This window comes from Sorex araneus, chromosome 6 (assembly GCF_027595985.1).
Source record: "Sorex araneus isolate mSorAra2 chromosome 6, mSorAra2.pri, whole genome shotgun sequence".
NCBI lineage: Eukaryota > Metazoa > Chordata > Mammalia > Eulipotyphla > Soricidae > Sorex > Sorex araneus.
The window spans coordinates 74,201,393-74,216,096 of NC_073307.1; the positions used below are offsets into that span (position 1 = coordinate 74,201,393).

The following is a 14,704-nucleotide window of genomic DNA, read 5'->3' on the forward strand; positions in this document are numbered from 1 at the left end:
TCGAAGGCAATTTCAAACTCAATGAAATCAACGCTTCACCAAGAATACTTTATCCGGCTAAACTCTCATTCAAACTAGAAGGTATCATACACTACTTTGGGGATAAACAACAGCTCAGGAACTTCATAGACTCAAAACCAAACCTAAAAGAAGCACTAAAGGGGCTATTGTAAGACAAGAACAACCCCTACAAGCACAACAAACCCTTGCACAAAGATGGCACAAAATCCCATAACAATAATCTCCCTTAATGTCAATGGTCTGAATTCACCAATTAAGAGACACAGACTGGCAAAATGGATTCAAAGACTGAACTCAACATTCTGCTGCCTGCAAGAAACACATCTGAATAGCCAGAACAAACACAGACTCAAAGTCAAAGGATGGAAAACAATCCTGCAAGCAAACAACTCCCTCAAGAAAGCTGGAGTGGCTTTACTAGTATCGAACAACATACACTTCAGGTTGAAAAAGATTAGCAGGGATAGTGAAGGCCACTTTTTATTAATCATGGGATGTGTACATCAGGAAGAAATTAAACTCCTAAATGTCCACGCACCCAGTGAGGGACCAGCTAAATACCTACAACAGCTGCTAAGTAACCTTAAGAAGGACACCTCGAGCAACACAATAGTAGTTGGAGACTTCAACACCGCACTATCTCCTATGGACAGATCAAGAAGATTAAAACTCACCAAGGAAATACTGGCTTTGAAGGAAGAAATAGAAGAGAGAGGGCTAATAGATCTATACAGGGCTTTATATCCCCCCAAAAAGGAATACACATTCTTTTCCAGTGCACATGGAACATTTTCCAGAATAGACCATGTGCTGGGCCACACAGCATACCTCAACAGAATTAACAAGATAGACATTGTACCAGCTATCTTTTCAGACCATGATGCACTGAAGATAAAACTTAACTGTGGACAGATGCAGAAAACCAAATCAAACACCTGGAAATTAAATAGCTCGATATTGAACAATGAGTGGGTCAGGAAGGAAATCAAGGAAGAAATCAAAAGGTACCTAGAAACAAATGAGAATGAAGACACGAGCTACCAGAACCTGTGGGACGCAGCTAAAGCCGTTTTAAGGGGAAAATTTATAGCTCTCCAAGCATATCTCAGGAAGGAAGAAAGGGCCCACATAAATAACTTGACTTCACAGCTCAAGACCTTAGAAAAGGACCAACAAAAGGAGCCAAAACCAGGCAGAAGGAAAGAGATAATAAAACTTAGAGCAGAAATTAATGACATGGAAACCCAAAAGACAATCCAAAAGATCAATGGAACCAAGAGCTGGTTCTTCGAGAAAATAAACAAGATTGATAAACCACTAGCAAGACTCACAAAGAAAGAGAGAGAGAGAACCCTTATAAGCCGAATCAGAAGTGAGTAGGGGGACATCACAACAGAAACCAATGAAATTCAAAAGACCATCAGAGACTACTTTGAAAATCTCTTTGCCACGAAACAAGAGAACCTAGAAGAAATGGATAAATTCCTCGACTCCTATAATCTCCCAAGGCTGAACCAAGAAGACCTGGTGTACCTGAAGAGTCCAATTAATATCAAGGAAATTGAAATGGTAATCAAAAGTCTTCCCAAAAACAAAAGCCCAGGTCCAGAAGGATTCACTAGCGAGTTCTTCCAAACATTTAAAGAGGACCTTTTGCCAGTCCTTCTCAAGCTTTTACAGGAAATTGAAGAAACAGAAACCCTCCCTAACAGTTTCTATGAGGCTCATATCTCCCTAATACTAAAAGCAAACAAAGACACCACAAAAAAAGAAAACTACAGGCCAATATCATGATGAACACAGATGTGAAGATCCTCAACAAAATATTAGCAAATAGAATTCAACAACTCATCAAAAAGATCATACACCACGACCAAGTGGGATTCATCCCGGGGATGCAACGATGGTTTAACATCCGGAAATCAATCTACATAATCCATCATATCAACAAAAGAAAAGATAAAAATCATATAATCATATCAATAGATACAGAGAAAGCATTTGACAAGATCCAGCATCCATTTATGATGAAAACACTCGCCAAAATGGGTATAGAAGGGACCTTCCTCAATATAGTCAAAGCCATTTATCACAAGCCTATGGCAAGCACTGTCCTCAATGGGGAAAAACTAAGAACCTTCCCTCTGAGAACAGGGACGAGACAAGGATGCCCACTCTCTCCACTTCTGTTCAATATAGTACTGGAAGTACTTGCAATAGCGATTAGGCAAGAAAAAGACATTAAGGGCATTCAGGTAGGAAAGGAAGAAATCAAGCTCTCACTATTCGCAGATGATATGATACTATACTTAGAGAACCCTAAAACCTCTACCAAGAAACTCCTAGAAACAATAGACTCATACAGTAAAGTTGCAGGCTATAGAATCAATACCCAAAAGTCCACGGCTTTCCTATATGCAAATAATGAGAGAGAAGAAAGTGACCTGAGAAAAGCAATCCCGTTCACAATTGCGCCTCAAAAAATCAAATACCTCGGAATCAGCTTAACAAAGGAGGTAAAGGACTTGTATAATGAAAACTATAAAACACTACTTCAGGAAATAAAAGAGAACACAAGGAAATGGAAAGACATCCCCTGCTCATGGATTGGAAGAATTAATATTGTCAAAATGGCAATTCTCCCCAAAGCATTGTACAAATTCAATGCGATCCCTATAGGGATACCCTTGACATTCTTCAAAGAAATGGAGCAAGCGCTCCTGAAATTCATATGGAACAATAAGCCCCCATGAATAGCTAAAGCAATCCTTGGGGAAAAGAAAATGGGAGGAATCAACCTCCCCAACTTCCAACTCTACTACAAAGCGTTAGTCATTAAAACAGCATGGTACTGGAACAAAGGCAGAGCTGCAGACCAATGGAATAGGGTTGAATACTCTGACATACACCCCCAAATATATGATCATCTAATCTTTGATAAGGGAGCAAGAAATGTGAAGTGGAGCAAGGAAAGCATGTTTAACAAATTGTGCTGGCAAAACTGGACGGCTACATGCAAAAAAATGGGCTTAGACCTCCATCTATCACCATGTACAAAATCAGATCAAAATGGATTAAAGACCTCAACATCAGACCAGAATCCCTAAGATACATTGAACATAAGGTCGACAAAAACCCTCCACGACATTGAAGCCAAAGGTATCTTCAAAGCTGACACGCCACTGGCCAAGCAAGTGAAAACAAAGATAAATAAATGGGACTATCTCAAACTAAGAAGCTTCTGCAACTCTAAAGAAACAGTGACCAAAATACAAAGACAATCTACAGAATGGGAAAGGATATTTATGCAGTACCCATCCGATAAAGGGTTGATAACAAGGATATACAATGCACTGGTTGAACTCCACAAGAAGAAAACTGCCAACCCAATCAAAAAATGGGGTGATGAAATGAACAGAAACTTTTCCAAAGAAGAAATCCGAATGGCTGAGAGGAACATGAGAAAATGTTCAACATCACTAATCATCAGGGAGATGCAGATCAAAACAACAATGAGATATCATCTCTCACCACAGAGACTGGCCCACATCCCCAAAAACAAAAGCAACCGGTGTTGGCGTGGATGTGGGGAGAAAGGGACTCTCCTTCACTGCTGGTGGGAATGCCGACTGGTTCAGCCCTTTTGGAAAACAATATGGACGATTCTCAAAAAGTTAGAAATTGAGCTCCCATTTGACCCAGCAATACCACTCCTGGGAATATATCCCAGAAAGCAAAAAGGTATAGTAGAGATGACATCTGCATTTCCATGTTCATTGCCGCTCTGTTTACAATAGCCACAATATGGAAAAAACCAGAGTGCCCGAAAACAGATGATTGGCTAAAGAAACTCTGGTATATTTACACAATGGAATACTTTGTAGCTGTCAGAAAACATGAAGTCATGAAATTCGCATATAAGTGGATCAACATGGAAAGTATCTTGCTGAGTGAAATGAGTCAGAAAGAAAGAGACAGATATAGAAAGATCGCACTCATATGTGGAATATAAAGTAGCTGAGAGGTACAAGCTTACAATGTTGCAATTCCTGGCAGACATTTCTCTGGACTTAGTTACTAAAATACAGAAATCCAAAACTATGCTGTTGCTAGTGCGGCCTCTTGACCTCATATCTCTTCATTCTCAGCAATGGAAAACAAATTACCAAATGCTTTCTTTTCAGCAGATCGACTTTAGGGGGGAGAAACTCCAAATCAATAATAGTGAATTTTTTTGTTTAAATATTGAATGTAATCAAAGTAAAGTGAAAGTAAAGTGAAATTTACCAGTTACACATGCAGGGTGGGGGGGATGGGTAGGTGGGGGGTAGGGGGGAGGTATATCGTGATTCTTGGTGGTGGAATATGTGCACTTGTGGAGGGATGGGTGTTTGAGCATTGTATAACTGAGACTTAAACCTGAAAGCTTTGTAACTTTCCACATGGTGAATCAATAAAATAATTAAAAAAAAAGAGAGAACGAAGAACCTTCGACTCCGGCCACATCTTTTCGATTCCACCGTTCTTCCTGCACTAACATATGCCTCAGAGACCTGGGCCCTATGCAAACAGGATGAGAATGCTATTAGGGTATCCCAAAGAGGAATCGAAAGAGCTATGCTGGTAATATCATGTCTCACTCAAGTGAGAGAAGGAATCCGGAGTTCTGACCTCTGTCGACGGTCAGAAATCAGGGATGCTGTCTCGTTTGCCAAGGCATCAAAAATCAGATGGGCCAGTCATGTAATGCGATTTAGAGATGACCGCTGGACTAGAGCTGTTACTGACTGGATTCCACGGGACGTCAGAAGACCTTGTGGCCGCCCACCAACTACATAGTCAGATTTCTTCGTCAAATCTCCGAATGGACAATTTGAGGCTCTTCCTGTTCCTGGAGCGAGCAGATATCATTGGGCTGCACTAGCTCGAGACAGGGACAAATGGAGACGTTAGTGGTGCCCGCTCGCGCAACTCGAAGATCAACGGGTCTACAAGTGATACAAGTGAAATTTCACCTTTGAGAAAAAACAGATCACTCTGGAACACTTTCATTCAATCCTCTCTGAAGTCTGTGACATTTATTTTTTATTTTGTGCATCATAAATTGATCATGTAGATGTTTACCAATATTATTTATATACCCCATCACTACAACTTAACTCTATGGGTTTATATCCTGATGTCCTTTGTGTCTAGAACACAAAATATCCACAGAACTGTTGGGCAAAAACTCCACTGAGGGACCAGAGAGATAGTATAGGCCTTGCATGTAGCTGATCATGGTTCAATTTCCAACACCACATGGTATCCCAAGCATTGCCAGGTTCAGCCCTGGAGGCTTCCAACACATAATGTATGGCCCTGGAGACTCCTGAGTACCACTGGGGTGGGCCATGTAATCCCTGATGCTACACAGCTATGCAGCACTGCACACCTCAGTTCCTTGCATTAAGCAGTTTGAGAGATCGTCCACAATCACTGCAAGGGAACCGTGGACCTCCTGAGCACTTCTTGAATGCCACCCACACAGGTGCTATTGAGCAAATTAATGGAAGTTTTATACTATTTGCATTTCACCAGCATTTTATCAATGTCTTCTTGACAGTGATTTTGAATGTGTCCTTAATAATCTTTCCTTTCTGTTGTTCCTTAGTTTGCTAGCTCACACTGAATCCTCAGAATGTCCTACTTATTCTTATTCTAAAATTTTCTCATGTGAAAATATTAATCCATACTTTCGTTTTCTTAATTGTTATCATCTCCTCTCCCTCTGTCTTCAGTTCCCTACCACATTTGGGTGTGGATTTAAAGATACAGACATAAACTTTTCCATCAATGCTTGCCAAAGTATGAGTAGAAATTTTTTTGTCTGTATGGTATGAGAAAAATAATCTTTTATTCATTTCCTGGGATTTTGAAATCTACAGGATCAACAGCAATGGAAGCTTGATAACATTTTTAAAGAATTTTGGTCCTAGTGTATGCTGGAAAGGTTCTGTTTGATCCCATGACATGTTGACATCTGTAGTCATCAAACATTTAATTGTTCTTGAAATGTTAATACAAATTCTCACAAGTAGTCTTGAGAGAACTGGAAATTGCTAGAATAAAACATTTTAAATGACTTCCATGTGTATGATAAAATTTAGCACTGCTGGTAATTTAATCATTGTACGTTTTTGTTGCAGTCCTGTGGCAATATCTACAAGGGCCTGGCGCAGACGGGCGCCTGGGGCTGCTTTGATGAGTTTAATCGAATCTCCGTGGAAGTGTTGTCGGTGGTAGCAGTACAGGTATGAAGACCAGAAGTTGGGGGAAAGCTGGGAGTCTGTAGAAGTATACATCCTCTTGTACTAAACATCTATGTTTGTATTTCCTTTTCCCCTTACCCCTTCATGCCTTTTCCCCACTTCAAAATCAAACTATGTGATTTTAATTTATGGTTTGGAGGTTTAACCCAGTGGTACTCAGGCCTCAGTCCTGGTTCTGTGCTACAGGATCAGTCCTGGTGGGCTTGGGAGACCATAAGGGTTGAACACATCTCAGTCACATGCAAGGCAAACACCTTTCCCCCTGCATTACTTCTCTACTCTCAAGTCTATGTTTTTTATTTTTATTATATTGATTGAGATTTATAGTTTACAGTACTATTCATATTGGCTTTTCGGGCACGTAATGCCAACACCACACCTTTTGCTAGTCTCTCCCAAGGACCTCAACATCTCTCCCTCTCAGGTGTGTGGATCAGTTATCCCATTATGTTGCCTTTGGATCATCAATGCTACCTTTCTGGGTATCTTTAAGTCCCATATGCGAGAGCAAGCATTCTGTATCTATCCCTGTCTGACTAACTTTACTCTGCATGATATTCTCTACCTCCATTCATATTGCTGCCTATTGATCTTAAAATCGAACTATGTGAATTGGACCCTTCAGGTCTCTGCCAAGGTGAGCAGACACAAGCAATGATATTCCTTTTTCTCTTCTGTAAGATAGGATTAAAAAGCTTCACCTGCTTCATGAGACAGGAGGCTTCAAATAAAATGGCAATGCCCAACACTTTATAAATATCAGGGATTTTTATCCCTGATAAAAATTGTCAGACAGGGCTTAAAATTCTGCTCTTCCATTTCTTGACTGTCTTGGAAAACTGTCCAGCTCTCAGCCTAATTCACTCAGTTATATGAACAGCAAGGATAAGAGCATGAAGGTTGTTGAATGTAATCATTTTAAATCATATTTTATGTGGCAGTAATGCCACTTTGCATTTCAAGTCTTCAAGAACTTACAGCTAAATAGAACCTAAACCTAACTTCACAATTTGTGTGTTCATGAAACAAACATCATAAGCACTCTTCACTAACTTGAAAGGCTATATACACATCGATGTTCATTGCAGCTCTTAGTACAATAGCCAGGATATGAAAACAGCCCAAATGTCCGGCTATGGATGAAAGGATCAAGAAGTTGTGATACATACATATGTACACACATTTACATACATATGTACACACACATACACACATTTCTATGTAGACACAATAGAATATTATGAAGCTTTCAGAAAGAACAAACTCATACGATTTGCCACAATATAAATGAAATTAAAGGATATCTCTCTGAGTTAAATCACTCAAAAGGATAGGTATAGATTCAGAATGAACTCCCTCATACATGAGATTTAAGATACATGGTAAAGTAGCAACAAAGAATCAAAGGCAACACAAGAGAACTGATCCACTAACCTGAGTTTGGTCACTGTCACTGTCATCCCGTTGCTCATTGATTTGTTCGAGCGGGTACCAGTAATGGCTCCTCTCCGAGAGGGGTGGAGAAATCAAACACGGGTTGGCCGTGTGAAAGGAGAAAGCCCAACCGCTGTGCTATAGCTCCAGCCCTAAACTGAGTTTGGTAGAGGGAGACAAAAGGGAGAGACATTAGGAGATTTGGGGAAGTGAGGTGGTTACACTGGCAATGCATGTGTATTTCTGGAACTATGTGTGTGAGAAACTATCATTAACATAGTTGTAAATCACAGTACCTCAATCATTTTCCAAAGGTTTTTTTTTCTTTCTTTTTTTTATTTTTTGCTTTTTGGGTGGGATATGTATATATGTATGTATATACACACATATATAGTTAAATTAATTTTAATATTGTAGTAAGACATCTGATAGCCTACTTCTCCCTCTTGGAAAACCTGGTAAGCTACTGAGAGTTTACTGCCCACACAGGGGAGAGCCTGGCAAGCTCCCGTGGCATATGCATATGCTAAATACAGTAACAATGATGGTTCTCATTCACCTGACCCTGAAGAGCCTCTAATGTGGCACAGTTGGGAAGGACGAGTAAAGAGAGGCTACTAAAATCTCAGGGCTAGGATGAATGGAGACGTTACTGGGCCCGCTTGAGCAAATCAATGATCAACAGGATGACAGTGATACAGTGACAGTGGGTCACACCCAGAGATACACAGGGGTTACTCCTGGCTCTTCACTCGGGAATTACTCCTAGTGGTGCTCGGGGGACCATATGGGATTCTGGAAATCAAACCCGTGCAAGGCCATGTGCAAGGCAAATGCCCTACCTGCCTTGCTATCACTCCAGCCCCCCAAAGTTTTTTTAACAATTAAAAAAATGAAATGAGCAGAAACTTCCTCAAAGAAGATAAATGACATATGCATATGACAAAATATTCTTCACTTCATTGTTTACCAATCAAAGAAATACAAATCAAAACAGCAGAGAGGTTCCGAGAGACAGTACAGTGATTAGGGTCCTTGTCTTGCAATGTCTGATTCGGTTTGATCACCGCCAGAAGTGATCCCTGAGCACAAAGCCAGGAGTGAGTCCTGAATACCACAGGGTGTGTCCCAAGACTGGGTCATCTCACACCAGTGAAACTGCACAAATAATAGAACAAAACAACCAGAGTTAGTATGGATATGGGCTAAAAGGAACACTTATTCATTGCTAGTGAGGAAACTGGTTCAAATGTTTTGGAAAACAACGTGAACATACTTCTCAAAAAACTAGGAATGGAGCTTGTATATGACGCAGCGGTTCCATGTTTTGGCATCTAGCCTATGGGCCCCAGAACTCTATTCAGCAAAGACTTTGCAGTCCTATATTCATTGCAACACTCTTCACAATAGCCCGATTCTGGAGAGAATTCAAATGCCCAAGAGCTGAAACTGGATAAACTATGGAACATATAGACAGTAAAGACAGTGGAATACTGTTTGGGCCTAAGAGATGATAAAATCATACAGTGTGGATGGAAATTTAGTTTGAAGAGGAGGGTCAGATACAGAGTGTTTTCCCTCATATGTGAAATATAAAGAAACATAGTAAGGAAATAAATGCCCAAAGACCATAGACACAAAACTAGTCTTCAGTAGCTGAATATTGGGGAGAGAAATAGAAGGATTACATGAACACTGGAAAAAATGGTGGGAGGAGAGGACAGTCTGTGGGCAGTATGAAGCTGTAACATTTTATGCATTAGACCTTAACTTTAACAATCACGAAATCCCGTTAATCACCAATTTCTCGGGCGGGCTCAGTAACATCTCATTTCGTCCTTTCCCTGAGATCTTAGAAGTCTATCTCGACTAGGCCCTCCTAATGATGTTGCACTGGGGCCTCTTCAGGGTCAGGGGAATGAGATCCAGCTTGTTACTGGATTTTGCATATGAATACACTATGGAAAGCTTGCAAGGCTGTCCCATGTGGGCAGGAAACTCTCAGAAGATTGCCAGTTTTTCCCAGAGGGAGAAGTAGGCTAAAGATATTGCGCGGCCACAAAGCATGAGGCCTGTCTGAACATGTGGAGAGGGGCCTCCAGCATGGCTGTAACTAGGTTCTGGTGGTCTTCGGCCACCAGGAGCTCTGCTTGGGGTGGGGAGGGAAGCTGGAGCCCATCCCATCCCAGGGGCCCCAGGGAAGACAGCCAGGCATGTGGACAAGAGACTCTCTGCATCACTCTCTTCTGAGAGCTTGCTTTTAAGTCTCTCTCTGGATGTTGGCCGTTGATGGGATTGCACACGCCTGGGTTCCTCTGCTGGTACCTTCATGCATGAGGCCGGTCTGAACGTGTGGAGAGGGGCCTCCAGCATGGCTGAAGAGTCTCATCGGGAAAGAAGCAAAAGACTTTTGCTTTTGTTGCACTCTGGATTTGATAGCACATCATACCATACTTCTAGAATTTTTCTTCTAGATCTCTAGTGGCATAAATAGATCTCTAGTGGCATAAATCTCCATATATATTAATCCTTATTTTCTTTTCTCTGTTATGTCCTCTTATCTTCCTCCTGCTCTTTCTTTTTCTTCTTATTTCTCTCTTTTCTTTCCTATTCATCATTATAATTAAGTAACATGGTTACAATAGTGTTAACATTCATGGCTTGATACCAAAATTTACTGTATCTCACTACTACCCAAGTGCCACCATTGACCTTTCATTATTTCGTACCTGCCTCTACCTTTACCCAATGTAATTGCCCCCACTTCTTGTATATGTGTTTTGTAATCCAAAGTCAAGTCTTTGTCATCATTTGATGCTCTATCCCCTTATATCTCTGTACCCCATAGATGAGTCAAATTATCTGGTATTTTTTCTTATCCATCTGACATATTTTGTTTAGCATTATACTTTCCAGTTCCATCTAGTTTTCAATAAAATACAAAGTTTCAGCTTTTTTCTTTTTTCTTTTTTTTTTGTTTTTTGGGTCACACCCAGCGATGCACAGGGGTTACTCCTGGCTCATGCACTCAGGAGTTACTCCTGGAGGTGCTCAGGGGACCATATGGGATGCTGGAAATCGAACCCGGGTTGGCCACATGCAAGGCAAGCACCCTATCCGCTATGCTATTGCTCCAGCACCCCAAAGTTTTAGCTTTGCTTATAGCTGCATAATATTCCATTCTGTCACTATCACTGTCATCCCATTGCTCATCGATTTGTTCAAGCAGGCACCAGTAACATCTCTCATTGAGAGACTTATTGTTACTGTTTTTGGTATATCCAGTATGCATGGGTAGCTTGCCGCATGGGATTCCATTCTGTATATAAAAAAATTCTTTATCCATTCTTTGTTTTTGAACATCAGAGTTGTTTCTATATCTTTGTACTGGCTATTGTACTAAGCACTACAATGAACATTGGTGTGCATAAATCTTTTTGAATTAATTTATTGTAAGAATGTCATTCTTATTTGAATTTCTCTGAGAATATGTCATGAATACTTTTTTCCAAACATCTCCAGCCTGTCTAAATATCCTTTTGGTGTAAATGTCTGTTTATCACTTCTCTGATTTTTTAGTAGAGTTGTTGCTGAGCTTTTTGATTGCTTTATGTATTCTTGAATATTAGCCTTTCATTTAATGAATGGTATGCAAATATTTTATCTCATGTACTGGTGGCCACTTGAGCAAATCATTGAGCAATGGGACAACAGTGACAGTGACAGTGAATGAGATCAATTTTTTTTATGACACCCTTATGGTTTGTTTCCAGAAGAATTCTTTTATGTTTACTTCAAGGTATTTTATGTGTTCTGGTCTAACTTTGAGGTTTTTATTCTACTTTGAATTATCTTTTGTTTATCATGTGGGGTAAAGACTACTGTCATTTTTTTAACCACGATGTACTGAAGAACTTTCCCTTCCTTCATTTTATTTACCCAATTTCTTTGTCATAGATTAAATATCTGTCAATTGAGAGTTTATCTCTGGTCTCTCAGTTCTATTCAATTGATTTTAGGATCTGTTTTGTTCCAATACCACAATCTTTTAACCATGATCATTTTATAGAATCACTGTATCACTGTATCACTGTCATCCCATTGCTCATCAATTTGCTTGAGTAGGCACCAGTAATGTCTCCATTGTGAGACTTGTTACTGTTTTTGGCAAACATCATGCTACTGAGCATGATGTTGACTGTGGGTTTGCTGTATATGGCCATTACCATCTTAAAGTATGTTTTTACATTCCTATGTTGTTGATAGATCATCAAATGAGTGTAGATTTAATCTTGTCAATATCTTTATAACAATACAATAATATAATTTTCCTCTTTATTTTTGTTGATATGTTGTATTACAATGATTTGAGTATATTGAACCAGTCTTAGATAAATCCCTTAGATTTATCCCTTAGATAAATCCAATTTGATGATGCATGATTCTTTTGGTTGATTGTTTATTCAGTTCACTATGACTTGGGGCATTTTCTTGTTCTAAACATAAACTTGTATTGCTATAAACTTACTCTTCAATACTGATTTTTCTCCAAAGGTTCTCACAGTTTGTATCAGTATAAATAGATATAAATCATCATATGACCTTTAACTTTACTTTTGTTAACATGGTGCATTATATTATGCATGCATTGAGCCATCCTTGAATCCTTAAGATGAAACCCATTTGATCATGGTGTATCATTTGCTTGATATATGTTAAAGTAGGTTCACTCAGATTTTGTTGCGCCAAATTTTCATCAGCAATACTGTTTTTTTCTTACAATAAATCTATCTTATCTTTGTGATAGGGTAATACAGACCTCCTAAAAGCTGTTAGAGAGAGTTGGTCTTTCTTCTTTATTTTGGAAGAGTTTGAGGAGGATGGTCAATAAGTCTTTGATGTTTTGGCAGAACCTATCTGAACAAGAATTTTGTTCCTCAGTTTTAAAATTACAATTTCAGTTTTCTTACAGAGATTTTTGTGTTCATATTTTCTATTTCCTTTTAGTCAATCTTGGGAGCATGTTTGATTCTAAGAACCCACATATTTCTATTAATTTCTCAAGTTTTGTGGCATAAAATTGTAGTAAGCACTTATGATCTTTTGTATTTCTGAAGTGTCAGAATTTCTCTTTTCATCATCTTTAATATTTATTTGTTTTATTGGTTTTTAATTAGTGATTTTAGCTTATAGTTAGTCAATCTTATTTATTCCTTTTAGAATCACCTCCTGATTTCAACTTTCTTTTGTATCACATGTTTTCAGTGTCATTGATTTTTGCTTCACTTCTTATTATCTCTTGCCTTATATGTACCTTGGTCTTTTGGTCTTTGATATTTGGTCTTTCGGTCTTTCTGTAGTTGTTTAAGGTGTGTGGTGAGATTTTTGACGAGAGCTTTCTTTTTTCCTGGTATGATCCTAAATACCTATGAACTCCTTTATTACTTATTTCACTGTATCACATAGCTTCTGATAGTTTGTGTGTTCATTCTTACTTGTTTTGAGAAATATTTTTTATTTCTCCTTTGATTCAACTAATATCATGCAGAAGTTTTAATTTCTTAGTTAAAGAAGTGGCTGTGCTTAGGGCTTACTCCTGGTTTTGTGCTCAGGGATGGCTCCTGGTGGGCTTTGGAGACCCACATGGAGTGCCGAGAATAAACCTGGTTTGGCTGCATGCCAGGAAAGCAACCTACACACTCTCCAGCCCCTTACAACTTTTTTCTAATTTAATTTTTTGGAGGGTTCTTTTCCTGATAGATTTATATCCTTGTGACTTTGTGATCTGAGGAATTACTTATACAATTTCTATTTTTATGATTTTTAGATCTCCTTCCCAGCATGTGGTTTATCTTGAAGAATGAATATGTCTGTTACACTCAGTTCTTCCATTTCCTCACTTAGAATTCTTTCTTCTTTACAAATATTTTGTCTGATTGATCTATCCAACAGTGATAGAATAATAGTGGGGTATTGAAGCCTCCCACTACTATTGTGCTGCCATCAATGTATATATAAGGGTCTATTAGCATTTGCTTTACAAACTTTGCTGCCTTTCATTCAATGCTTATATGTTGATGAGATTAGGTTCTCTTAATCTATTCATACCTTAACAAATATAAAATTTACATCCTATTGTATTATGTACAGCACAACCCTACAACCAACATCATAGTCCATGATGAAAAATTGAAAACGCTTTCTCTACGATCAGGCAAAGATAAAGATCACCAGTCTCACCACAATAATTCAACATAGTTTTGGAAATCCTTGTCATGGAAATTAGACAATAAAGAGGCATTAGCTTATTCAAACTGGAAGAGAAGTCAAAATATCAGTATTTGCCATTGATGTGATATTGTAGTTAAAAACCCTAAGTAATACAAAAAAAGAGCTTTAACAATAAACAGTTAAATTCCATGTTACAAAATAAACTCCATGACATAATTATATCAACAATGAAGTAGAAGGAAGTAAATTCTATTCATTATTGCATCTAAAAAATCAAGTATATGAAAATCAGTTTAATGAAAGAGGTAAAATACTCATATATTAAAAAAATATATGAGTAATATAAAATACTCATATATTAAAAAAACTATATCTGTACTAAATAAACAAAGACAGGGAAATGGAAACAAATCATCTATTCATTGATTACAAGGATTACTAGGGTCAAAATGACAGTCTGTCTTGAAACATTAAAGAGATTCAATTTAGTTCCTTTGAAAATACCTATGACATTTTTTAGTAATATGACCCAAATTCTGTTGAAATTCATATAGAATAATAGAACTCCCCAAGTAGCCAAAGCAATTCTAGAACAAAATAGAATAAAATATGTAAACTTGTCCTTCCTCAACTTTAAATTATGCTATAAACCTATAGTAATCAAGTGTAGTTCTGGAATAAAGACAAACTCTGAAACCACTGAGATT

At 38.4% G+C, this 14,704-nt stretch overlaps 1 protein-coding gene across 1 annotated transcript in view; it reads left to right on the forward strand.

Annotated features, from left to right (window-relative positions):
* DNAH9 (dynein axonemal heavy chain 9) overlaps positions 1 to 14,704 on the forward strand; it is a 570,390-nt gene that overhangs the window by 214,485 nt on the left and 341,201 nt on the right. Inside the window, exon 28 of the mRNA XM_055143580.1 lies at positions 6,210 to 6,314. Within this exon, the coding sequence (XP_054999555.1) occupies positions 6,210 to 6,314 (105 nt within the window). The remainder of the gene's footprint in view (positions 1 to 6,209; positions 6,315 to 14,704) is intronic.